The following is a 27,323-nucleotide window of genomic DNA, read 5'->3' as shown; positions in this document are numbered from 1 at the left end:
GTGCATTAGCTTTAAAGTTGTTGTTAGCTTTATCATCACTGCAAAACACCTCACTGGTCTCTAAGAGCAGGCTTGGGTCAGCCTTATGAACAAGGCTGTCAAAAACGTTAAGTAAAATAAATCTAGTGCACACTGGGGTTGGTCCATAGAGCCACTAATGTGTGAAAACCACCTAAAACCAACTAGTTCTGTTTTTCAGGTTTTTAAGACAGTAAAAATTAAATATGCTGCAGACAGCAAGATTACAAATGCACTCAATATGTTTAGTTTTCTGGAGTATAAATAAAAAAATGAATGTATATGATTTTTATGATTATATTGTGCCCAAACGACTATCGAATTTTAGAATAATGGAATACACTGACATCATATTGGCCGAGTTCTTGCTCTGGTGCAGCTCATGTATATCCAGCTTGTAGAGATTCCATGTGCTGATGTGTCTTTGCCGTGGAACAGTTCAGTTGAACTTCTTCAATACTGTGCTGTGCTCAGGGTTCTGTTGGCAGTGTGGGAATCCCCAGTGAGACCAAGACCACCAATGAGCAAACAATGGTGAATAGTGAAATGGTTATCTCAGTCCCTCAGTCAGTGACCAAGGTTTTGTGTTGTCACCTCTCCTCTCTGCCCCTGCAGCAGACAGCTCAATCCACTCCATCAGATCAGAGCCCCTTTCAGCATATCTTCAATTTACCTTCTTTTTTTCCTTTCAGTAGTGGTCAGTCCACATCAATACACAAGCCTTGTCTCCATGGCTATTCTTAGTGGTGGCCTCATTATCCCTGGATGTTTTGTTTGTTTGTTCCTCTCCCAAAGAGGTTGAATTGAGCAGCCAGCAGGGGTGTACTGCAGAGAGGGCAAAGAAGATAGTCGGATGGGGGTGGACAAGAGCTAATCGCAGCTCATGGGAGCTTTGGAAGAGGACAAAATGACATGACAGTTTAAGATGAACCACTCATAGCTTTGCGATGTGGGCTAGATTTGCGTGTCACACATTAGTAAACATAATCCAACACGCTGTGGGAGAACCATCAGAGAGTTCCTTGTACTTTACTATTTGCGGCGTCACAGTTGTTTGAATCCTGAAAGCTGTGATTACAACTCCACCGCCAAATCTCCGCAGGAAGAAGCGTTTTCTCTCCACATGCAGCCCTCAGCATAGCAGTGTATTATTTCTGTCTGGTTATGTTTCCTAATGACATTGATTCTTCTGTTAAAGACAAATGGAACACTGCACTGCAGAAAAAACACACTGGCTTTGTAAATCATTTTTATGAGTAAAAATATATTTTTAGTATTATTATTTATTTGTGAAATAAAACATGTTTATTGTGGCACAACATGGTAGTTGGATTGAATTAAGCTATCCCCCATTCATACTGTTTATGTGTCCTTCTTCAAGGTACAAAACTTAAAGCACCGCTTCATTGTGTTAAGGATGTACTATTGTCAGTGATAGGTCCAGAAGGACAGCCATGTCTCCAGTTTGCCCCCGAGTAACATATCAACTGATCAAATATTGTGTTACATGTGTACTATATAGTTGTACTCAGTGTATAGTATAGTGCACATTATGAAATACACAATATGTATTTTCAGACTACAGCACAGGTAATACGTAGCACACTACAGCACAGGTAAGTCTGCACTTACGTTGTTCCAAATACCCTGTAAATGCCTGTTAAAGGAGCATTATGTAATATTGGTGTGCTTTTCTTATGAAGAATCTGTCACCTGTGTGTCACCTGTGTGTTTCAAGGGAGATGTGAATTACATAATGATATATTTATAAATGTATAACATTATGCTTTATTCTGGCATTTACTACTAAACCATAACATATGCAGATGTTTATTGTAAACTACAATATTCATTTAAATGGCTTACAAGTAGAAAACTGAAATTTTCTAAGCTCTCAAGCCTCAAATGAACAGATTTACTCAAACATGCATGACTCAATCAAAATACAAGGGGATGCCAGTTGGCGGACCCTCTTCCAGAAAAGTTACTGCATCTTTAATGCCCCACTATTCCAGTCAAAAGCAACTGAAAGAGACAGTGTAGCTGTTATATACAACTATTATGACCAAACTAGTGGCCTTATTTTATAAATAAACATATAGGTTAAATGAAAGAAAATGCATGTTTTACACATTACTTTGTTTTAGCTTTATTTTGACTTCAAACATACTTGTAATGTTGAATACTCTTTCAGCATTTGAGGACATTGTTCATCCTTGAAATGATGTTTCTTTTAAATGCTGTAATGCTGTGCAACACCTCGTGCTAACCAGTCAAGTAAACAAAGTCACATTTGGGAGTCGCTATGATTTGTAATAGATGATGACACTCTCACCCACACACAGCACAAAGCGAAGGACACTGAGGCACAGTAATTGCTAGGAGCAGGTTGTTTTAAATGTGCAGAAGGACTGGCTGTTGTTTCTGCAGAACGCCTTGTAATTAAAAAGAGCTGAGCAGCGCTAGAGGGAAAGGCCACATGGCTAAGGGTGGTGAGCCGCACCACTGATGGGAATTTATGGTTCCCTTTCAGGACCACGTGCCCCACTGTTTCCCCAGTCCCTATGGACAGTAGCTACATTTAACGCCCAACACAAATGAAATGAAGATTTAAGAACTCTCTGTAAACAAATTGTCAGAGATATTTTGTGATATAGCACCCTTCTACCAAGGACACATCATGAAAAGCTGCAGTCAGTGGTTGTCAATATACAATAATTATACAAATATATGATATAGTCAAAGTGACACACCTGCTCTTAAAAACAAAAAGCACTTCAGTATGCGATTCCACTTGAACACTTTAGCCTACTTCACTGAGCATTGTTAAGTGAATAGCTCAACTATAACCATATTATAAACCCTTCCTTTCATTTTATTTCTCTTTGCTGCTATTGCAACTTTTTCTTTCATGTCTTGTCATCATATACAGTTTCTACCGCCTGTCACACAAATGCACACTTTGTAAATTTCCACACTTCCATCTCAGTTCCTTGCGATTCTTCTGTGTCTTGACTATCCCGCTGTAACACTCCTCCTTTCTAGCTTTCTTTCTTGACATCACTCCTTCCACCCACCCACCCCCCTTCCTCCCTCCTCCTATGCCACCCCTCATGCAGCCGTACGCTTCGTTTTTCTGCACATGAGATTTGCCTAACAATAAGTGGCTCTGCCCAAGGTCAGATAAGAGAAGCACAACCCAGGAAGCCACAGCCACTGTTTCTTTCATCCTTTTTTTCTTTCTCCCAACTCTCTCTACTCACAGCTTTCGAATTATCTCAGCAGCACATAATAATAATTACTGAGGACGGCAAAGCAGAGATAAGGATGAGGGAGGCAGAGAGAGGAGAGAGAGGGTGGAGGGGTGGTGGGGAGTGGTGGGGAGTGGTGGGGGTGGTGGGGGCGGTGAGGGGTGGTGGGGGGTACACTGAAGGAGTGTATATAAGCAGAGCAGAGGGCCTGTGGCCACCAAGGAACAGCCATCAAAGGCAAAGTTAACAGACAATATGTTCAACATAAACTGAAAGAACTGATTAAATTAAATAATACACAATGAGGTAACACCAAAATATAAAATAAAATATAACATACAATTTTATCAATTTGAAATAGAGTTAATTGAAATGAAACCCTTATGCTAAATGCCAGGCTGAATGCTTGGAAATACACTTTCTTTTCACAGTTGAAAGGATACATTTTTTAAAAATCAAGAAACTATCTTTGAAATAGTCAAGTCTATAGTTTTGCTGGTGTGAAAAAAACAAAAAAACAAAAAAACAAAACACAATTGCCAATATTTGGATATCATTTGAATTGTTTCACATTCTTCTTTTTCTTCTTCTTCTTCTTCTTCTTCTTCTTCTTCTTCTTCTTCTTCTTCTTCTTCTTCTTCTTCTTCTTCTTCTTCTTCTTCTTCTCATTATTAGTATTATATTATTATTACTATTGTTGTTTTTATTATTATTATTACTACTAGTTTTTAAATTTTACTTTTATTTATTATTTTTATTTTTAATTATTTTTTGCTTTTTTAACATATGCTGCTGTCTTTTTATCCTTAGAAGTTTTATTTGTATAACACAGTTTCATATCTCAATTCTAAACCACTTACAAATGAAATATCATTAAGTTTTGCCAAACTTGTATTGTCAGATCCCAATGTGAGTAAAACACTGGTGGATGCCAAACAAAGGAAATTGCTTTCTTTCTTTTTAATGCTGGCATGTGGTTCAGGAGTGTGCGTGCACCTGTGACAATAGCCCGCTCAGTGTCAGTGCAGCCCCGCTCTCTGCAGGGGTCAAATTGCCAGTTTGGTGCAAGATGAGTGTCCCACAAATTGATTATATATCTGCAATCATTGTAGCACCAGAGGAATAGAAGCCAAACTCAAGAAGCACTGCACCTGCGCACATGTGGACTGAGAGAACTGTGAAGACAAGAGTCACCAAACCAACATCACAGACGCACTGTTACACTCTACACATTCACTTATATAGATATACACAAAGATGTATGCATGAAAAACATTATTTAAAGGTGCACTGCAACTTCAGGGTCCATCACCTGCTTGTCTCACAAAGACGTTATGGCTTTGCTGGAAATGTTCCAGAGCAAAGCATTCAGTTTATGTATCTCCATGAAAACAAGCACCTGAAGCCATCAGGCTAAGTTACAGGTCAGATCTGTGAAGAGGCGACCCCGCACACAGTAAAAATGCATGTTTTTCAAGGGATTTTTTTTAGCAATAAAAACACCTGTAATTGAAATAAATCCATGATCGATAAGTATAATGCCATACTGGGGAACTTTCTAGGCAAACAATAAGATCTCCATGAAGACAAGCAGGTGCATCCTCTCCACCAGAAAAGCTACTCAGTGTACCTTTAAATAAATGATGATGCACCCGAATCTGAGCAGTGCTGGCTGTATAATCGCAGCAGATTCAGTTCTACACAGTGTAACTGTATTTGTACAAGTATACACAAAGGCAGACAAAAGTGGAGACCCACATCCACAGAGCAATCTTCCTTCCAACCAGGGCTAGTCTCGGTGCCCCTCCTGACCTATGACCCCATATCTGAGGGACCAGGGTAAGCCTGAGAGTCCCATAGCTCCAGCACACACACACATACACACACAGAGCCCCACCCCCACTCCACCTCCAACCCCACAGCAGCGCTATCAGCTGTGAGCCCTGCTGCACCAGGCTGATAGCCACAGACGGAGGGGAGCAGAGGGGTGCTCAGATTTACACACCAGCACAGCTCTGTAGTTTGTGTTTGTTGGTGGCGTTTGTCTCCTCTCTTGTGTGTGTGCAGAGACTATGCTGTTCCAAACATGTAGCGATGGCCATCACTAATGTGTTATTACTTCAAACGGTGGCAGATTGCCCCCTCCTCGCTGCTCAATCCTCCTTTTCATCCTATTTCTTCATCTAGCCATCGCTCCTGTGTCACCCAGTAAGCATCGAACATGGTAATGCCATTCTGGCCTCTCTTATCTCTCGTCTCAGACCTCATCACCACGATGACCTATGGACTGGACTTAAGAGGACCAGAAGAAGAGGGAGGGGTACAGAAGTGTGTAGGGATAACTAGAAATTAGGGTGAAGGGGTGATGATTGGTAAGGAATAAAGAAGAACATGACGTGTCTATGGGCCCTATTCAATTATAACATGTACAAGATTGATTTTAGAGTGACATAGGTGACTGTTTGTGTTAGAATGCAGGTTAGACATATTTTCTCCTTAAAATAATCAATAAGAAAAAGTTCTGCTTCCCTGTAACTTTATTTTAACTGTTTCTGTGTAGTTTCAACTTAAGTATATAGTGGTTTTAATATGCACGTCTAATTAGCCAATAGCACTGCAGAATTTTATCCTTAGAAGTGTTTGATAATTTACTCAATAACAATCAGATTCCATTCAGAGCTTACAGGGAACGATCCCAAAAACTGCAGTGTGTGTCTGTTGTGGTAAAAGGCTTAATTGTTACGTTTAAACTTCACATTCAAATCTTTGACACATATGCAGTGAAACAAATATCTTGTAGATGTGTTAATGTGTCTCCTGTTGTTTTAAGATAAGATACAGAGCATTAGATGTGTCAACAATTTTGCAGCCCCTCCACCAATTTCTTCACTCGCACATTTTTCAGAGGATGTGTAAAACTGTCAAGCCCACAATGCCTCAGAAGTTAACAGTAGGGTACAACTGATTTGCATATTGTCTACACAGACTCTACCCACTGATTCGGCAAAGAAAACCTTATCGTGTTTTGAGCTCTAAACCTGCCAATGACTGACTGTTAACCCTTCAGAAATTCTTCATTTGGGCGCATTGATTAAAAAGATGAGTGAAGTTATTATGCATTCGAGCATCATGTCAATGCCCTGGCATGGGGAGATAGCAGCCTTATCGTTCCTCCAGTTGATAAGAGACAACACGTGAGGGAAACAGGGTAAGGAGGGGGGAGAGCAAGGGCTGTAGCAGGAGGCACAGAAAAGATGGGGCATGAAGGGAGGGAGGGTGGGGAATTTGGGATACATGTTAAACACTGTGCACGAACTGATGGAGACTGGACAGTGCTTTCTTACTTAAGATCCTGATTTTTCTCCTTTTGTCTTTTCAATCTCATTTACATTTTACTTCATCTGCTATTCACTGGTGTGTTTTTATTTTTCCTGCTAAATCATTTCAGCCTCTTGCCTTGGTCCCTGCAGCCGTGGGTCTTTGAAGGGAGGTCATGAGGGAGACAATGCAAACACAGAGCTGTGAATAGAGAATGGGAAGAGGACAGCTGTTGGAGATGACAGCAATGGCTGTTAAAATGCAATCTGTCTCTGTTCCCAGCGGCCTGTTGAACACACACACACATATGTATGCAGACGACAGGCTGCAGCTCCTGTCTTCTGCAGAGGCCACCACAGTGTCACCGCGATACTCCCAACTGTCAAACATACAGACACAGTAATGTAGTGAATCACATGCATAGGTTGCTGGTGCAGGGCCAAGGTCCAATCAGCTATTTGTAACATGTGATAAAGCATAACATCTTGTTACAGTTTTCACAAATGAAATAATCAAGTGCAAGGTAATTAGATAAACATCTGTAAAACATCATGACCTTTGCCCCTTTGTTGCTGCTGTCAGATGTGCTCTGACATAGTAGTGAATATTTGTTTGACATAAACAAGTCCAACATAATATTTATTTTACAATTCTTTACACAACTAATTATACATTTTGTAGATATTATCTGGTATATTGGCGACACTTATTTTGATTGATGTATTTATTAAATAGTAAGTCTTTGAAAGATAATACAATTTACTTTGCATATACATTTTAACATCAGATCCCCTCCAGATACAGCTCTCCGTTTTAGGTTCAATTAGTCAAACCATAATCAGTGCAAACGGCTGACTGATGCAGAGCGGTCGGTGCCTGGGAGGGGCAATGGACAAAGCAAAAAAAAAAGAAAACATTTGGGGGATTTGCGCTATCTCTGGCCTCCACATCCGTGTGAAGCTGTCTGAGGGGAGAGCAGGAGGAGAGAAGAGGGAGGGGAGGGGGGGTATATCTCAAGTAACAACAGTGCTGTGTCGTCCTTGTTGATATGTGAGTGTGAGCAGTATCTCGGCCTCCATACTCCACTGACAGCAGGAGATAAACATAGGCCTGTGCTACTGACCACATGATTTATCAACATGAATTTCACCCATCCTCCATGTTGTTCCCTGCATTCTCCTTTCTGTTGATCTGCCTCTCTCACAAACAGCAGTCCACTCATTAACTGTCAAAACACATTAATGAGAAATAAACCGTTGGCAGCAAATTGGTGTTTCAAGCTGCAACCAAAAAAATAAAAGAAAATGAATAGAATTTTTTACACAAATCCAGCCTGGCTTTTCTATGAGTCCAGACCTCTACAAGCTTTCTTGAAATTACTTTTTATTTTGTGAATTATTTGGTGTGAATAAGAAGTTTATCCAATCTATGCCCCAAACCATGTCGTATTTTGCAGCCTTGAACATATCCCTAAATCACACATAGACCAGATAGGTCCCTTTTGTGCAATAGGCTAGTGTTGAAAAGGGTGTTCACACCTTGTCTTACTGGCTCCTGGCTCCTTCCCCGACTTCCTTTGTTTTTCTCCAGTTCCTCCTCTGCTCAGCCCCACTCAGAGCTCGATTTAGGCAAAAGGTGCCAGACACTTCGAATCAGGCCCAGGATTTGCTCTGCTGGAGATGGAGAGGGAAGGAAGGAGGAATAAATGAAGTGGAGAGAGAGCTGTGGAGAGAGAGCTGTGGAGAGAGAGCTGTGGAGAGAGAGCTGTGGAGAGAGAGCTTTGGATCCACATATGTGTGTTCGGATCAGCCCAGGAACCTTGTGCAGCCTGATGAGTTTAACTCAGACTGTCAGTGTTACAACTATAATTGCAACCTGTATTGTCAATGTTTGTTGTTTAATAGGGATGACAGATTGTTTAATATATATATATATATATATATATATATATATATATATATATATATATATATATATATATATATATATATATATATATATAACAAAAGAGCTTTTAATTCAATTTGACTTTTTTTTTTTTTTTTTTTTTACACTTAAAGTTAATTAATAACTTAATGTCTAATCACCTCTTTTAGTATTTTGTATTTCAAAACCTAGGTCCTTCAACTGAAGGCTTAATAGTAAAAATAATATTTACTTTTGTCTAAATTCAAATGATCCAAAACAATAAGCTGCTATTTTAGGCCTTATCAGTTTGCACACACACTTTTTATTGATCTCTCTCTTTAACAGACTGCTGTGAGGTCCATTAACCTGTGCTGATGACAAAGCATTAAGAGACTAATGTTTCCCTAGGGACCACAGGCCAAAGAAGGATGAGCTGGGCACTTCCCAAGACAACATGGCTCCTCTATTCACACCCAGACCATAGAGTTATGATGGGCCTCACACTTGTGTGCTTGAAATGCTGCTATCAAGAGAATTAACTTAAGCTCATATCAGCTCTCACATTCACACCTTTTTACTGTGTGTACTGTTTATTGTAATTACAGATATTTTTAGTTTATTATTATCAGCAGTGGATCAGTTAGAAATTAAAAATTCTGTATGTGTGCAAAGTTTCAAGAAGACACAAACTTGTTAATGACGGAAAATCACAATAATAAAAGAAGTGGGCTTACAGTTCCTTTCATGATGATCAATTCAATGACAAACGCACATATCTCACGAGAGAATCAGTTCTATTTTTTCTTCATTTTCTAATTCTGTTTCCGCTACAGTAATTAAACTACACTGGTGGTAGAGTTGCATTGGCTATATTCTCCTCACAGCTTGAAGAACACATTAAAGTCATTTGAGAGAGTGTGGAACATGTCAGTCACTTTAAAAAGCACACAAGCTGATAAACAAGTATTTTCACTTTTTCCAGCCATTTGCAGAAAATAAGTAACATGCAGGGAAGTACAAACACACATTTATTCTTAGATGAAATACAATTTAGTAAATATGAAATGTAATCACAAACTCTTCTTTGCTAATTTGTTATACTTTTAAGTCACAAATGGGTGCACATGCGAACACTTGTACATAACAACAGTACTTGCAGCTACTCAGTGCAGCCTGTTGAGAAACATGTTGCTTCTAGGGTGACGGGGTCTGGCATCAAATTACATGTACAAAGAGAGATTGCCACTGATTCAGAACTTTATCATTTTGTCCTTTACTTGTGAGTGGACATTTCTCTCCCCTATCTTCTTACTAGATTTCCTCCCTACATAATTACCACTTCTTAATTTTAAATGAGACCCGTACACATGGTTGTAATGCTTATGTTAATATGGAGGTAATTTATGGGCTGTGTTGGCAATGGAGCTCAATGGGTGTCAACCATCAGACAAATCACAAACGCAGGCTTTATGCATTCACTTTCCAACTTCACAAAACCCAGGTCAGCAAAAACACAAAATGTGTACTGTGTACATGTTCACTCTGTTTACTTGTTACTTGGTTGTTCCCATGTCCTCCTCTCCACTCTTTCCTTTGTGCACCCTGGCCCATTTCAGGACCTTTTGAGGGGCTGGAGTGGCGCTTGGCTGTGCTGAAGTGTCACCACTGCTGTGTCTGAGCCTGCAATTCAGCCACTGTATGCATGTGGGTGGGTGTATGTGTGTGCCAGAGCCTGCAATTCACCAATTTCACTGCTAATTAGCCCACAAAGGCTAGCAGCGGGGAGGAGCTGGGTTGGGGTGTGTGCGGGAGGTCCAGGCCTGAGGGGGGCAGCTGATGCTGGCACAGCATACACATGGCATGGGACCAAACACCACTCACTGCACAATATTCAGGTTGAACTACTGGTAACATTATACAATAACAATAATACAATATTTATTTTAAATGTTTTTTTTTTTGTTTTTTTTTACCTTATATTATTCTAAGCTAGGATTTATATAATTATAAGCTTACAATTTAAAATTATTCAAAGGTTTTTTTGAGCCATAACCACATCCCACATTTGCTTCACTCATTCCTGTTTGTGTAATACTGTATTTCATTTTAGCAACCACTAGTCACACATTTGTATCGGCTCAAGTCAGAATGACAGAAAGAAAATATTTGGACCATCTCATGTCTATGATTAATTTTGTATATTTTCTGACACATGTTTGCACAATGTATATGGAGACATGTGATGCTCTTGTCCCTCGTCCTGTCTGTTGTGGCCCCTGGCTTTGCTCTGGTGAAGGTTGGCTTGTTTGCAGCTGTAGTTCACTCAGGCTTAGCTCCTGAAGCAGTTCCCAGCATGGCCCACCTCACTGTGATGTCTGCTGGCACAGAGCGCTGGTGCTGTGCCATGCTCCTCTGTGTCGTGTGAGAGAGGGAGAGAGAGACGCAGGCAGCCACACAGACATTCACAGCCCTCGTGCCAATTGTCTCAGTGTGGATGAGACAGGCCTGCGGGAGGCAGCAGCCTGTCTGGCAGACCGCCACTCAGTGGAGGACCGCCAATGTTGTGCTTTTGTTTCCTCACTGTTGTTGTTTTGTTTTGGTTGTTGTTTTGTTTGTTTCAGAGCAGCTTGTTTGTTACTTATATTTACAATGACATACACAAGCCATAGAGAGCACTGCTGATGTTCACAACTCGTACTGTAGGCATGCGGCTTACCACTTCTACTCAAATAATATGATATTTCCTGTACAGTAAAAGCACAATATAATATGCACTGTTCTAACAAATATATATATACACTGAAGACATGCAATATATAACAGCTGAATGTAGTTGACTTAACAAATAGGTTTATAGAAAAAAAAAAAAAAATGTTGGATTTTCATGGAAATTACCTATAAACAATGTAAATGTAACAAATGTGAATTTACAAATACTAATTACAAGTAAAATACAGTAATTGAAAAAAAAAAAAAGATAAGCATATGTATATCGGCCAACTCTGCCTTTAGAAAAAATATAAGACTAGAAACCAACACTAGACACAGTTAATGATTTTTTTTAAATTTTATTTTAGTAATGTATTTATTTTTTGATCATTACGTTTTATAATTGCCTTCAAATAACATACACAGGCACACAGCACAGAGATATAGATGCATGTGAGTCCATCAGAGGGTGTTTGGTGATTTATGTCTGTGCCAGTCTTTTAGCCGTCTGAGGCCCGGGTCGTGTGAGTGATGGCTTCCTGGCCTCGTGTCTTCTCCTGGCTCTCCTCTGATGGATTAGAGCACTGGACAGGTCCCAGGCCTATTGATTGGTCATGCCACCGCTGCTCACATCACCACAGCCCACCTGCTCTCTATGCTGCATCTTTTACACTGGTTTTAACTGGTTTAAGTAGTTACTGCTCTTGCATCCCACCAAAGAGGTTATGGGTTTAGAGGGGAATCTCCATGTGTTCCTGTATATCTGGGCTCTTAATTGAATTAATGTGTGAAGGATGCTACTCACTCATATACAGTGATGGACTGAGCTCCAATACCTGCACAAGAAAAAACACATGAAGAAGAATAAAGACAACATATTATGTCATATTAACTTTTATAAGCATAATGGCGTTCCCTATTAATTAACTTATTCAAAGCTATATTTTGATTCATGCATGTTTGAGTAATCCTGCATTACCCTACGTTTGAGGCACAAGTGCTCAGACAATGTCTGTTTTCACTTACCCCTATCTCCACCCACTTCTCTATACTTACTTGTGATTATTTAGGAAAAACAGAGGCCGCAGTTTATACATGTAAAGGGTTTTAAAATATCACAGAGCCATTTTACAATAATACAAACATTAGCTGCATTCTACACAGTGAAATGCCACAATGAAGATGCGGTCTCTCCCAGTTCTGCAGTTTAAACAGGTATTCACCACTCCTGTTCTCCCGAGGTTTACAAAGGACAAAATATAAAATCATAACTGCAGTTTAACATAAAATGCCCCCAAATTGTATTTTGTAACAAAAACAGACAGAAATTAGAAATGCATGTCAATTTGCACCAACAAATCGATTCTTGGTTTTATTTTAGTGAGGGCCACTTTCACGGGAGACTATGTATTAAAGAACCTAATTTTCATGTTTCTGACTATATCACCATCTTTCATGCAAAGTACCTTATCTAAGTAACAGATAAAACACACATTCTGTCAGAGTGATAACAGGGTCAACTGGCTGCGCTGACCAGCTCCACACATCACATCTGATGCCTGCTCTGACCCCCATGTTAATGAACAAAACATGGAGCGACAGTGAGAAAAGGAAAAGACCTAAATGAATATGAATGAAAAGCAAATCTATCAGAAACACGCCTCCTTTAAATAACTCCCCCTCCTCCAGTGCACCCCCCCTACCCCCCTCCCCCGTTATATTTTATTCTCCGATGTGAGCTGAATTTAATAAATATATGCAAATGTGTGCTGTGGAACATGACGAGTGTAAATCAGGCGAGGATGTTCTTTGAGCGCTGCTGAGATTGGGGCTGAGAGCTGACCTGGGGTTAATCATTTTTCACTTCCTTATCGCATTCAATTCTGCTGCTGCCTCTGTGTGTGCGTGCCAGTGTGTTTGTCTATACACATAGAGACCAGAACATGGCAGCAACGTGCAGCTTGATTCTAGCCATGGTTAGAAGAGAGAGTTGCTGCACAGATGATTGGATTCACATTTCAAAAAAAAAAAAAAAAAAAAAAAAAAAAAAAAATATATATATATATATATATATATATATATATATATATATATATATATATATATATATATATATTCTTAAACAATGCATGCATGCAGCAGATTTTTTATGGTTTAGTATTTTTTAGATGAAGATTACAATTACAAATAAAGTCATAAGCAAAATTGAGGGAAAAAAAAGTCCACATAGAGCTCACTGGAGCAGCATCATAATCAGCCTCAAGTATATGATTAAGGTAAATCAAACAACATTAATAAGCCATAGTGTATTCCAGTAAACAAAAGTGCTTGTTATGGAACAGTTAGACGAGTATTGAAGTTACTTAACCAGTGTTGCCCAACAGTGAGTGTGAATTCATCCTCCAAAAAAAACCAGAGCAAAAGGCCTGGTGCAAAAACATTCCACTTACACTGTCCAGTCCACAGTGCTTCTAACAAACACAATGCGTGTTTTGTACAGTTTGGTTTCCCTCTCTAATAAATAAAGTAAACAGTAAACAGCTGCTGTAAACAGCTGCTTGGAGCACATGATGTCTTTGTATGTTTCTTAAACCACCTCTACATTATGTGTTATCCTGTTGTAATGCTGAGGTCTTGTGGTTCTCTTTGACGTAAACATCCACAATGAAAACACTTGAAGAGGCCCTTCAGAAAAGCATGTCCATGCAGCAAACAGCTACTTCAGCACCATCCACGAATGGTACAGTCAGGTTTACAAATAATTTTACTTCAGGCAAATGTGTTCTACTCTGTCACCTTTATTGCCTCTCCTCACTCCTCCTGTCCAGTCCATCCTCTCACTCCTCTCTTCCACTGTCACTCTCTCACCCCTCTTTTCCCGCTCTCTTCCACTCTCACTCTCTCATTTACTCTCTTTCTCTCTCTCTCAACCTTCTCTTCCACTCTCACCTCTCTCTTCCACTCACTATCTCATCCGTTGCTTCCTCTATCTCTTTCACCTTCTCTCTCACTCCTCATTTCCACTTTCTCTCTCTCTCCTCTCTTCCCCTCTCACTCTCTCATCTACTCTCTCTCTCACCCCTCTCTTCTCCTCTCACACTCTCACCCCTCTTTTCCACTTTCTCTTCCCCTCTCTCTCTTTCCCTCTCACTCTCTCATCTACTCTCTCGCAAACCCTCTCTTCCATTCTCTCTCACCTCTCTCTTCCACTCTCTATCTCATCCCTTGCTTCCTCTCTCCCTTCCACTCTCACTCTCACCCCTCTCTTCCACTCTGTCTTTCATCTACTCTCTCTCAACCCTCTCTCCCACTCTCTCTCACCTGTCTTCCAATCTCACTCTCTCACCCCTCTCTTCCACTCCCTCTTTCAACGTTCTTTCCCACACTCACTCCTCTCTTCCACTTTCACGCTTTCTCATCCCTTTCTTCCACTCTCAATCTGTCTTCCACTCTCTCTATTACTCTCGTCCAACATCACTCTCTATCTCACCCTTCCCTTCCACTCTCACCCTCTCACCCTTCTTTCCCCTCTCTCTTACTCACTCACTCACTCCTCTCTTCCACTCTCCTCCTCTCACCCCTCTCTTCCACTTTCTCACCCCTTCAGATAGGCCCATGCCCCTTGTCTGTTGTTGCCACGGTAACAGGATCTCATTTCTTAAGTGTCAGTTTGCATTATTGTCTTCACGCTTTCCAGCAATAACCCCTGTCTGTCTCGGTGTGCACATGTTTGTCCATCTATGCATCAGCCAACCCAACAATTCTCCACAGTTTGACTGTATCTCACCCACAACTCTTTTAAAAACTTTAAAGTGCATTTTTGAATACTTTTTTTTTTTTTGAGTATGATAATCATAAACTGATCGAGGTTTAGTGCTCACATATTATTTTATTTACCAATATATTCATAGTGGTACTACAATATATGTTTAAGATTTTCTTTTAATTTTTACTAATCTACATTGAGTCTGTGACATTTGTTATTCTAACGATGCAACATATATATGGTAAGGTTTTATTTACTAGAGTGAAAAAGTCCTACTACATTCATTTGTAAAACACAAGGAATTGTAAGCAAACAAAAAAGGTAATAATAATAATGGCTGTGGACTACCATGCTCTGTCCTAATTATATAGCCTCTTTAGGAATGGTTTATACCCTGCACCATTTTTAGATCCTCAAAAAACTACCAATCGAAGGGTCAATACTAGCAAGATGTATTTAGTGTCTTTATTGATGGTTTTCCCAACTCCCTTAACAAAATATTCAAGAATAAAACAACGGGTAATAGCTGTTACATGAGATATGCTTACGTAGTCAGGATTGGCACCGGGGTCCCACCCTGGGGTTAGACCTGGGGCTGGCCTTCCTCCATGTGGCCTGGCCAAGCACAGCCTGAAGGAGCAACATGGGGCCATCCTCCCGTGCAACACATGGAGGAGGATCCGTAAGGGGCTGGTATAGAAAGATCTGGGTGGCAGTTGAAGGCATGGGCCTTGACGACCTGATCTCCAGACACAGAAACAGGCAGTCGGGATATGGAACGTCACCTCACTGGGGGAGAAGGAGTCTGAGCTTGTGCGGAAGGTTGTGAGTTACTGACTAGATGTTGGCCTCACCTCCACGCAAAGCTTGGGCTCTGGAACTCAACTTCTTAAGAGGTGTTGAGAGGTTCACATTTGGTGCATTGGCCTGTGGGCCAAACAGCAGTGCAGAGCACCCACCTTCTTGGAGGACTGGACAGTGCACCAACCAGGGACTCTGTTGTTCTAAAGGAGACTTCAACACCCATGAGTGCAACAACAGTAAAGCCTGGAGAGGGGTGACTGAGAAGAGCAGGCTGCCCAATCTGAACCTGAGTGGTGTTCTGTTATTGGACACAAGGGTGTCCATCAGTGCACATGGCACCAGGACACCCTAGGCTGGAGGTTGATGATTGACTTTGTTGTTGTGTCATTTGACCTTCGGCTGCTTGTCTTAGACACTCGGATCAAGAGAGGGGCAGAGCTGTCAACCAATCACCATTTGGTGGGGAGTTGGATACACTGGCAGTGGAAGAAGCCCAACCGGGGGATGGATGCCAGGAGTTAGGGATGCCATCAAGTTGAAGAAGGAATTCTATTGATCCTTCTCGGCTTATGGGACTGAGGCAGCTAGGTACCAGCGGGCCAAGCATGCTGCAGCTCTTGCAGTTGCAGAGGCAAAATCTCTGGGTTAGGAGGAGTTTGGGGAGGCCATGAAAGAGGACAGTTGGCCTAAAAGAAATTCTGATATACCATCCAAAGCCCTGGAGGGCAGAAGTCACTGAGGGGGTTGGCAAGCTTCTCGGTGCCAAGGCACCACTGAGAAGGTGGATGCTGTGAGGCTGTCTTGGCTGACCTGCTTTTCCAATATCACGTGGTGGCAGGGGACAGTACCTCTGAGCTGGCAGACTGGGGCAATGATCCCCCTGTTTAAGAAGGGGGACTGGAGGGTATGTTCCAATTACATTGCAATCACACTCCTTAGCCTCCCCAGTAAGGTCTATGCTAAGGTACTGAAGAGGAGAATCTAACCTATATTCAAGAGATTGTCGTAACGGGTGTGTGTAGCGGACCAAGGGATGCAGACTCGGGGCAGATTTACAGTATTTATTGTAACAATTGAACAAAGTACGAACAGCGGGTGATCCGGAGGTGAGCAGGTGAGCAGGAAACACAGGGACTGGGGACATGAAGGGATCACAGGACGACAGGCAGACCAGACGGGCGTAGGGCAGAGCGGGCAGGAGACATCCAGAGCTGTAGCACGACAGGAACACAGGGATGACAGGAACGCAGGCACGACAGGAACAAGTGAGGACGACAAACACAGCACAGACAGGGTGAGTCCAAACAGACGATCTCCCACCGAGTGTCTTCCCCCATCTCCTCTTATCCATGGCAGGTGTGGTGATTAGCCAGATGGAGAGCAGGTGCGCGCGGGAGGAGCCGAGAGCTCCGCCCAGCTCCAGGTACAAGCAGGTGAGGGAGGGGGAAGAGCACACAGGGAGGAAAACCAGGAGCGGACAGTGCGGATCATGACAGAGATTCAAGAGGAACAGTGTGGTTTTCATCCCAGACCAGCTTTCTACATTCTATTGGGTGCTGGAGGGTTCATGGGAGTTTGCCCAACCAGTCCATGTGCTTTGTAGATCCACGTGTTCCTCGTGGTGTCGTTTGAGGGGTGCTCTGGGAGTATGGGGTCCGGGGCCCTTTCCTAAGGGCTGTCCAGTGCCTATATGACATAGCTCCTCTGTGTTCACATTGCCAGCAATAAGTGAGACCACTCCCCAGTGCATGCTGGACGCCCTGGCTACCCTTTGTCACTGGTTCTTTTCATTGTTTTTATGGACAGAATTTCTGGGCACAATGAGTGGAATCTAAGAATCTCACCTCTCCTGTTTGCGGCTGATGTTGTCTTGATGACTTCATCAAGCTATGACCTGCAACATGCATTGCGTGATGTAAAGCTCCTCTAAATCCAAGGCCATGGTTCTCAACCAGAGAAATGTGACTAGACCTCTCCAGATGGGTGGAGAGCCCCTGCCTCAAGTGGAGGAGTTCAAAGCCAAAGTTCTTGATTAACCGGTTAATATATGTGCCTACCCTCACCTATAGTCATGAGCTTTAGGTAATAAACCAAAAGAACGGTAACCAAAAGAACAAGATCGCAGATACAAGTGCTAGAAATGAGTTTCCTCCACAGAGTGGGTGGGTGCTCCCTTAGTGAGGAGCCAAGTCACACAGGAGGAGCTTGGAGTAGAGCAGCTACTCCTCTACATTGAGAGGAGCCAGCTGAGATGGCTCGTGCATCTGGTCCGGATGCCTCCTGCATGCCTCCCTGGGGAGATGTTCTGAGCATGTCCCGCCCACTGGGAGGAGGCTAAGGGAAGACCCAGGACATGTTGGAGAGAGTATGTCTCTCGGCTGGCCTGGAAGACCTTGGGGTCCCACTGCAGGAGTTGGAGGAATTGTCCAGGGTGAGGGAAGTCTGGGAGTCCCTGCTTATATTACTACCCCTGCTTCCCTGCCCCAAATAAGCGGAAGAAGATGGATGAATGCATGCAGACAAAAGGATTTATGAGTTCACTTTACTTAAAATAGCTCATGAAAAAATATTTTGTTTTCATTGGTGCTGTATGCTCCTTTTGAATTAGTGTAGAGAGGCAGGAGACTATATGGAGAAATGTATTGACAAACAACACACAAAAACTACTGCAGACCATTCAAGTCTTCGGAATTTTGTCAAACATTATTTCTATCGTATTGCATTATAATCTGTGACTATACAAATCATAGATAAGGTGATCTTTGAAAAAATGTTAACAAGACCAGAGCTGTGAATTCACCTGACAGATAATATTTCAAATGTAGCCAGTATATAAAATAATCCCATATTGAGTAATACTTTTAAAACATATAAACTGTATATGCTTTAAAGATAGAGATGTTAAAGATATTTCACTCCTCAGTATTATGAACACACAAGTCTACAAGGGGAAATACCAGATGCACAAGCATTGTGTTTAAGTATGTACACACGTGACAAACAGGTGCTTCTCAGAGGGGTGCTTGAAGAGTGTAAGGAGCCTCCACAAAGTGAGCACCAGTGTTTTTAAGGTCTTTAGTGAACGTTACCTGTGATCTCAGTTTCTTTGGAAAGCTGAGAACATTGTGAAATACTGATATTCCCTGCAGTTTGGATGCATGTGCGTTTGTGCCAGCCCTCACACTTTAAACAGCAGCTTAAGGAGGACACAGTATGAGAGGATGCATATATTTCTTGCATTATACAGTACGTGTAAAAGAGGAGTGAGAACACACCAGAGGTGATCAGCTAGCATCAAACTGTGAAGTGTCACAGGTTAGGAGAGGCACAGGAAAAATCAGGGACGCATACACCTGTCACATTGTCTTAACTATGGGCCAAAGAAGTTGTTAGATTTTTGATTTTCTGGCCCAAAGGCTTTATTGGAGAGGATATTTATAGAGATATTCACTAAGTAGGGCTGTTGGGAGGCAAGCCCATACGGGGTGTGTGTGTGTGTGTGTGTGTGTGGGGGGGGTGTGTGTGTGTGTGTGTGTGTGGGTGCGTGTGGGGGTGCGTGTGTGTGTGTGTGTGGGGGGGGTGCGTGTGTGTGTGTGTGTGTGTATATATATATATATATATATATATATATATATATATATATATATATATATATATATATATATATTATATTGTATGTTTTTATACAAGTTCAATTCCCGTCTGTGTCCCCCTTTCAACACCCACATAAATCTGTCCACTGTCCAGCAAAACATGTGGGACAAAATATATCTCCTATCACCCCATTTCTCTGCAACAGGCTGTGTGGCATAAATTAAACAAGAATAATTAGATTTTTAAATTTTATTTTATATTGAATTATTATGAATAGGCCTACATGAACATGTGTTTCCTAATTCCTAAATTCACTGAAAAGTGCATTTTTCTCTGCTGGCCACAGACTTATAGCCTCAGAGGACATGGAAGGTTAATATTTGAAGGAGGGATGGTCCATAAATATCAGCAAAGGGACTTTTAATTAAATGAGCTCTTGGTAAATATCCTCCTGGGCCTACTGCTTTTGTTTGAATATGATTGATTGACTCCAAGCGACACCATTAGCTTCAGCACTGCCTCTTGCACTTCATCCAGCCTGCTTCTCAGTCTCATTGTGCCAATATTTTTCCTCCCTTCTCTCTCCATTACCTCCTGCTTTTTCTTTGGTCCCCCCTCGGCCCGGTCCCAGGTCGTCCTTCCCGTGTGCGCTTGTCTGCTGTCAGCTCGCTCTTCTCCCCTCTTTCCATCAGTCCCCGTCCTCCGTTCTCTCTAGAGGCCCATAATTCTGCAAACTGGTGACAAGGTAATGAGGCCAGGCTAAATCCTGCCACGCCCCGGAGCTACAGTACAAGTTAGAGAGAAGCCCCTTTGCGAGCACGTCTGTTAACTCCAAGGCATCTGTCATCAACTTAGACTAAATAAAACTTACTCATGGAGAGAGTTACCTAGAAATTAAAAAGAAAATAATAAAATGAAAATGAAAAGTACTTCAGACATCACAGAGGAATCTGTCCTTCTCTCTTCCCTGTGCCTTTATCCCCCCTCTCTCCCTCTCCTCCTGTGCTGGAGCGGCAGTCTGACATGCTTGGCTGATTTCTAGCTGAAGATGGGGATCGGCGGGGGAGCTCCGTCTGGCTGTGGGCAGGGGAGATGTGGACAACACACAAAGACCCGCACAAAAACTTCCTGAGAGGGCAGGAATGATAGGAATTATATTATTATGTGCCCTGTCATAGTGCAGTCAGTGCAAGTTGCAGTATGGTTAACCTTGAGTTTTTCTATTGAGTTTTTGTCTATAGGTGAAGCTGGACGTGGGAGGAAATACTGTATATGAGCACATACAGCCTTAGGAGTCTTCTGCTCCATAGTATTGCTGATGCTACATTATACCAGGAATAAAAACATCCAAATGTCACATAGGTCACGTCTTTGTGCCTTAGTGGTAAACAAATGTACTTAGGCTTAAAATATTCATTGCGTTTAATAACATGAGTGGAACTGAATTACTCAAAATGTCACACCAAACTGTGAGGTCATAATGCAAAAATTTGTTACTATTGAGAAGAGACATCCAGATTTTTATTTTTTTAATGATAAATTAAACCATGAATGTAAAATAGTAAAATCCTTACTTCACTTTCATTTACACAGACTTGATTTATTGAAAAGCATGTGACAGGCTTTTTGAAATCAAAATGTGTGAAAAAGTAATGTAATGTGCCATAACCAAGTCAAGATAGAAAAAGTAGCCTACTTAGAAGTGGTCCACTGAGGTAGCTAAACAATAAAAAATATATATAGGCTATATAGAAATTTTATTGGATTGTGATCAACTGATATGAAATCGTCAATGATAACTGACAGGTCCACAGCCGATTCTGTGAGAGTAAAAGCACATCATTTGTAGCAGAGTTAGGACTTTTTGTGAGACACTAAAATGGAAAGTATTTCTTGTTTAAGCTGAGGTTCTTCATGTCATGTTAATAAAATCACCTGATCTATTAATGTTTTTAGTGTAAAGATTTACAAATCTATCCTCTGGTCAAAGCAGTTGATACTTGTGTTACCTCAAATATTAAATCTCTAACTTCTGGCTCCAAGTCAGGAAAACCTTCACTGCCAGGAGAACCTGAGATCAACTGCACAACAGCTTTAACTGCAGCCCCGGCACCAACATGCACATACATTGCCCTCAAATAGTAAATTCAATATTTGCAAATGTGTCACTTGTAGAGGTTGGTGTTGTCTATCAGGCTACATCTGGCCAGTGGAGTGAGTTCATTAGCATCTATTGATCAAGCAAAATGAACAACATGTTTACCAAATACTTTAATGACACTCCTAGAAGCCGTAAATGACACAGATTGGTGTGCGTGTGGGTTTGGAGTGACACTTGATGCGATGGAGGAGGCACAGGGAGGAGAGGTGACGGAGCAGTGATAATGGAGGCGGTGCCAGTTAGAGGGGAGAACACACTTCAAGAGGCGGAGGCAGAGCCAGGTAGAGTGGGCTCCAGGTGAATGAAGAGGAAAGGGTGTCATACTGTGTGGAGGAGAGGGGAGAGAGAGAGAGAGAAAAGGGTGGGGGTATATTAAAAATGCAGCAGTGGGGAGCAGGCCAGGGATTCACAGTAATTAGATGACAAAACGGCGGCGGGCTGGAGATGAGAGAGAGGGGTCACACACAATGCCACTGCCGCCGGGTAATTTGTAAGTGTCACTCACGGGGGCTGCCAGGGGAACAGGCCGGGGAGAGGGGTGCACCAATACACAGAGAGGAGGAGAGACACAGAGGATGGAAGGTATAGCACAGAGTAGGAAAACCCAACAACAATGAGAACAGGCAATGTGTGGTTTTACTGTTTCTACCAAGTATGAAATTAAAGCTTGTCGTTACTGAAATAGGGTACACTTTTAAGCACTGCACTGTAATGTGCATGAAACTCAAAAATGGAAGACAGAAATTATGACAGAAATCACCTGCTATGTATAAAACATTTAGTTACTTAATATTTTAACGTTGTCATTGAATTGCTTTTACAACCATATTCTTTAACTTTATTCTTGTAAATCAGTTACCCTGCCGACAGTTAGCTCTGCATGCCGGGATAACTACAGGATGAACTTAGAAACTGTATTTTCAATCTAACTACTAATGTTTTATTTTTGCGGCTGATATAATAAAACAGTAGGCTAACAGGGGAACAAAGTCAAAGGGCGGTTTTTCATCCAAACTTTCGACTAAAACAAAGCTTTGCCTGACTTGTGACTGTGGCTGATTAAAATGTTTATGTGCAACTACACTGACAGAGTTGGATATGCAAAGCACAAAAAAATACAGTTTATGGCATTAACTGGATTAGTTGCATATGTAAATATTTCTAATGTTAGTTGTGAGCTTTGATAGACAGGCAAATGTGGTACTGACAAGATGTGTGCCAGTCCTTTTTATTCTATACTGAGAGCAGGGACAATAGGCACGGTTGTTGGCGTAATTCCAGAAAACCCACGTACAAGGCTCCAGCACAATGGAGCGGCAGCGCAGCAGACTGTTAAGGTTCACAGCCTACACATGCACACAGGTTGATGAAACCTTCCTCAACACAGCAAGGTAAAACTGTACACACGATCCCCATACACATGCAAAACACTGGGCAGGTATTGTGTCAGTGGCATGACATAACAGCACTGACATACTAAACGTTACTCAGGGGAGCACAGCAGGCATCTTTATCTGCTGCACGCACCTGGACCTGTGAATGCATTCATGTGTAGTAATTTCACTTTATGAAATTCATATAACATGTAATGTCATGCCAGTGTGCTGAAGAGTTTAAAAAAGTGTTATCAGAAGGTGGAGGAAATACCTCTTTGGATCGTAAGAGGGAGTAAGGAGCTCACATTTCTGGGACAAATTACAAACAAACCTCAAGAAAAATCTCAAAAACAGAAAAGTTACCATGTATAAACTTTTATATCCAACTGTTATTACATGCTATTGAGAAATAAATCGTCAAAAGGGAGACAATTCTTAATATGTTCATAGATGTAAGGTGTATTAAATAAATATGCACAATTAAAGGCAATTAAAATTCTAAGATAAACTGCATGAAAAGGAGAATTCAACAAAAACACACGTGAGACAAAGATAGAGGGGTAACCTCTATCTTAATTAAAAGAAATTTGGAGCACAGTAACATACACATGCACACAAAGCACCTTTGGCTGCTATTTAATTGGGAAATGATTAAACTCCTCTCTTCTCTGTTTATTCTTCAGTCAACAATTAACAGCTCATAATTTGCAGCACAGAAATTGTGACTTTTTCTCTTTTTGAAAGTACTCCGCCTCTGCTGAGTATCATTAGATTTATCTCTAAGACAAGCCAAGACTTTGACACTTTTATATTTAACAGTGGATCTTTCCTATATTGGGCAAACATATAATTTGGGCACCTAACTCCGACAGCTGTGGAGTGTGTGTAACCTGACAGCCTGCTACACAATAGGGGTCCAAGTGAGTGTGAACTCTGTTTGTTCCCACAGCTGCTATTAACAGCCGCCATCAGCCTTGTGCTAACCAAGTGAATAAATAAATAAGGCTTAAATTGTTCTGTTTACCTCTTGGTCTGTGATGATTAGTGGCACTGTGCACAAAAGACACAAAAGATTAGGTCTTGTTGGTCAAGAGAAAATATTGGTAGTACACTCGAATGAAGGTGACAGAAACATTTGCTGAAATATAGGTGCACATATTCACTACCTGTTGTGGTAACAAATTACAATCAGCCTATGCACTGAGGAGGCATGTTTAGATCAAAAGATATTTTAGTTTTAGAGTGGGACCTATATGCCAATAGTAAAATAAACATGCATAAAATAAGAACGCCTGTTTTGTTTTAAGTTAACAAAACAGGCACAACATTTTGCAACAAATGCTGGTGTGATAATATTTATTGTTATTTAATAAATATCACTTACTTCCTGTCCAAATGTAAACAAATGAAACATATTTTTACACTTCACTAATTTCTGCTAGATGGCAAAAAGTAAAATAAATTTAGTGAAATAAAAAGGAACAAATGGTGAACATGTTGGTGTTTCATTATACACTGGGTAAAGAGTCATTTGCAGTAATTGCAGTTTTAAAGATACAAAAAAAATGTATTTTTATCAAAAAAAAAAAAAAAAAAAAATCAATGTTGAAACAGCATTGTTTACTACTGAGTAAACACAAAGAAATGGAAAATGTAGTTTGAATTACAATTATCATAGTTAACTTTTTGTGAACATTCAGAGGAAGTATGTTGTTGAGTGAGCACACCATCACAATGTTGATGAGAAAACTGCACATAGTGAGTGGAGAGTATGTGAGGGAACAGAGGCGGAGGATGGAGGTGTGGAGGCTGCACTAAGATGGAGAGAGACTGCCTACACATACTGTCAAGGCAGTTAATATAAAGCATGGAGATAAGGCCCCACAGACAAACACTGACCGAATCAGACATTTCAGCAGCGCAGCCCCAACTGTCAGTCAGCCTGAGAGACAGACCAACAATCAGCACTCTACCACTGATAAGGGCTCTACTGGGCGCGTGCAGGAAATAGCCAATCTGCGGCTGGCCTGGCAAACAAGCTAGCAGGAAGGGTGACTGAAAGTGGAGAGGTTAGGGAGGGGAGTGAATGCACAAAGACAACAAGTGAGAAGAAGAGGCCTATAAATGCAGAGCAAAATGTGGCCCTGGTTCACAACGAAGGACCTACCTGAGAAAGCGAGAAGAGGCAAAACAGTATGATATTTGAGGCAGCACCTCACACTACGCTCTCACACTGCACACCACTCATGAGGGAATCAAAGTGATGGAGAAAAAAAAACACAGAGGTGTGATAACCATGCTTAAAATAGTGTCTCTCCTCAGTTTTTTGTCACCTGGGAATAGCTTGCACCAAGAGAATGTGAGAACTTGGTTTAGACCAACACTTTACATTAATGATTTGCCAACAGCTTCGACTACCTCATTCTTCACTGCACTGTTTGGCTTTCTTCACTATACAATAGCTTCTTTTAATGTCTCTATTGATTAATGAAACATATAGTGCACACATTTGAACAAATGAGTGAAGGATAACACTTTATTTTTAATGTAAAAGTCTGTAGTGGCTATGAAATTCCCTCAAAAACAAAATAAACATACAAAATGTTGGGGCAAATGCCTTTGGAAATAATCAGGCAGGCCAAAATGCAAGCCTAGAGTCACACTGGCCCCTATAGGTGACACCAGGGAGTACAGGCAGCAGCAACTTGGAAAGAATAATTCTCACCAACTATGAAACAAGCCAAACAATGCAGGTTAAAGAAACTGGTTAGCACCATATATATTTGGAATTTACCAAAATTATTATAACCATTCAAAACTGAATTGCAATCTTGTAATGATCGCTGTTGGCATGCACCGGTGGTCAGTTATCCAAAACAAGAGGGTATGTGAGAAGAAAAGGCCAAGAAGGAAGGTGTGTGTGAAAGGGTTAACCTCCCTGCTTGCATGCCGCTTTCCCTTGCTCTGTCAAGCCCCATTAAACCTGCTACACTACAGCAATATGGTGCCATCAATTACAGGCACGCTGCCATCAGTGCAGGGCGCGCAGGAGAGAAGAAGAGAGGCAGAAGCACATAAACAGGACAAACGGCCACATAAAAGACCAGCAGCTATATAAAGCCCTGCAGCCCGCCTCATCCAGAGCCACACGAACTGCAACAGACCCCTGTGTGGATGTTGACTGCACCCTGCAGTTTGTCAATGCGGGAAGTTTAAATATACACACAGGAACAAAAATACTAAATTCATTTTACATTCACTTTCATTCAATAAAGACCGACGCAAGGATGACGAAGGTAATGTGCTTCTACTGCCCCCATGTGAGAGAAATTGCTTTATAAAATAATGCTTTTCTTATGGTTTCAGTGACAACAAATCAGTTTAGCATCAAAACAAAAAAACTACTCATCTGGCAATTATGCTATAACTATTCAATAGCAGCAAGTATAGTGCACAGTTCAAAACATGCACAACAAGCTTGCTTTATTTCATTTCCAGTGCACTGGAGAGTAATGCAGCAATAAAATATGCAAATTTAAGTAGTACACAAAACGTAATGGAACAGTTATAATTTACAAAATGACAAAAAAGAGGCATCCAGTGTGCGGGCCATACTGTTTCTAAATATAATCCTCAAGGTTTCGGCAACATACATGTCTGATGCAAATGTGTGATAAATAGATTTATTATTTCTAGAAAACATTCTGACAGAGGTATTTGTCAAAATCCACCAACTTTGTCGTTAGTAGCCAAGACACCCATAGAGACTGATTAGATAAAACAATATAAAAAGTAAACTCAAGAGCTGCGGAACAACCCGACAAGCTGTTGGTCACTACCATAGATGGTCAATACTAGTAAATACATTTGGCATAATATTGTGTCTATACTTTTACATGAACACTTAACTTAACTCAACTGGCAGGTAGCCTCTACAAATTTTCATAGCTTTAACATTAGGAACTCTATGAGGTGTGACGACATCCTGATCTCTATCCAAAATGTGCATTTTGTTTTTCAACATTATATGTCCATACCATCAGTCACACCATATATTTATGTATAACAAAATATGTGAGAGAGTTCAAAACAAGATAAGGTAAGCAAATTTACAACAGTGGCAGATTAAAACCTGAATCTTTATGTAGAGTTGATCTGAGAGGATGAGCTACTGCTGCCAGAGCTCTTAGTCTTCTGCCCTCTATTGGCACTTGGCTGCCGTTGCACTCTCTGGGATGTGGGTTCTCTGCTTTTTTCAGTGTGACTCACTCCTGGTTTCCTTTGCACTGTTGATAGAGTGGGTAAGAAAGCGAAGTTAAAGAGAGAAGATACTCACATCTTCTGTTCTTAGCTCCATAAAAATATGAACACTGTACTGTACAGCATGAAAAAAGACAAATTACAGATGGATATATGGA

General features: G+C 41.1%; 1 protein-coding gene across 3 annotated transcripts in view; it reads right to left on the bottom strand.

Annotated features, from left to right (window-relative positions):
- Positions 1–11,618: 11,618 nt before the first annotated feature.
- mzt2b (mitotic spindle organizing protein 2B) overlaps positions 11,619–27,323 on the bottom strand; it is a 17,965-nt gene continuing 2,260 nt past the window's right edge. The window contains exons 5-6 of one of the 3 annotated variants that reach the window (XM_055231862.1): positions 27,038–27,191; positions 11,619–12,040 (exon numbers count right to left, since the gene is read on the bottom strand). In XM_055231862.1, the coding sequence (XP_055087837.1) occupies positions 27,046–27,191 (146 nt within the window). In that variant the 3' untranslated portion in view covers positions 11,619–12,040; positions 27,038–27,045. Of the gene's footprint in view, positions 12,041–24,246; positions 27,192–27,323 lie in introns of those variants that run through there. The other 2 variants (XM_055231863.1, XM_033990367.2) reach the window with 2 other exon arrangements.

This window comes from Periophthalmus magnuspinnatus, chromosome 23 (genome assembly GCF_009829125.3).
Source record: "Periophthalmus magnuspinnatus isolate fPerMag1 chromosome 23, fPerMag1.2.pri, whole genome shotgun sequence".
Classification (NCBI taxonomy): Eukaryota; Metazoa; Chordata; class Actinopteri; order Gobiiformes; family Gobiidae; genus Periophthalmus; species Periophthalmus magnuspinnatus.
The sequence above is the reverse complement of the archived record's forward strand: the minus strand, read 5'-3'. Positions and strand labels throughout refer to the sequence as shown.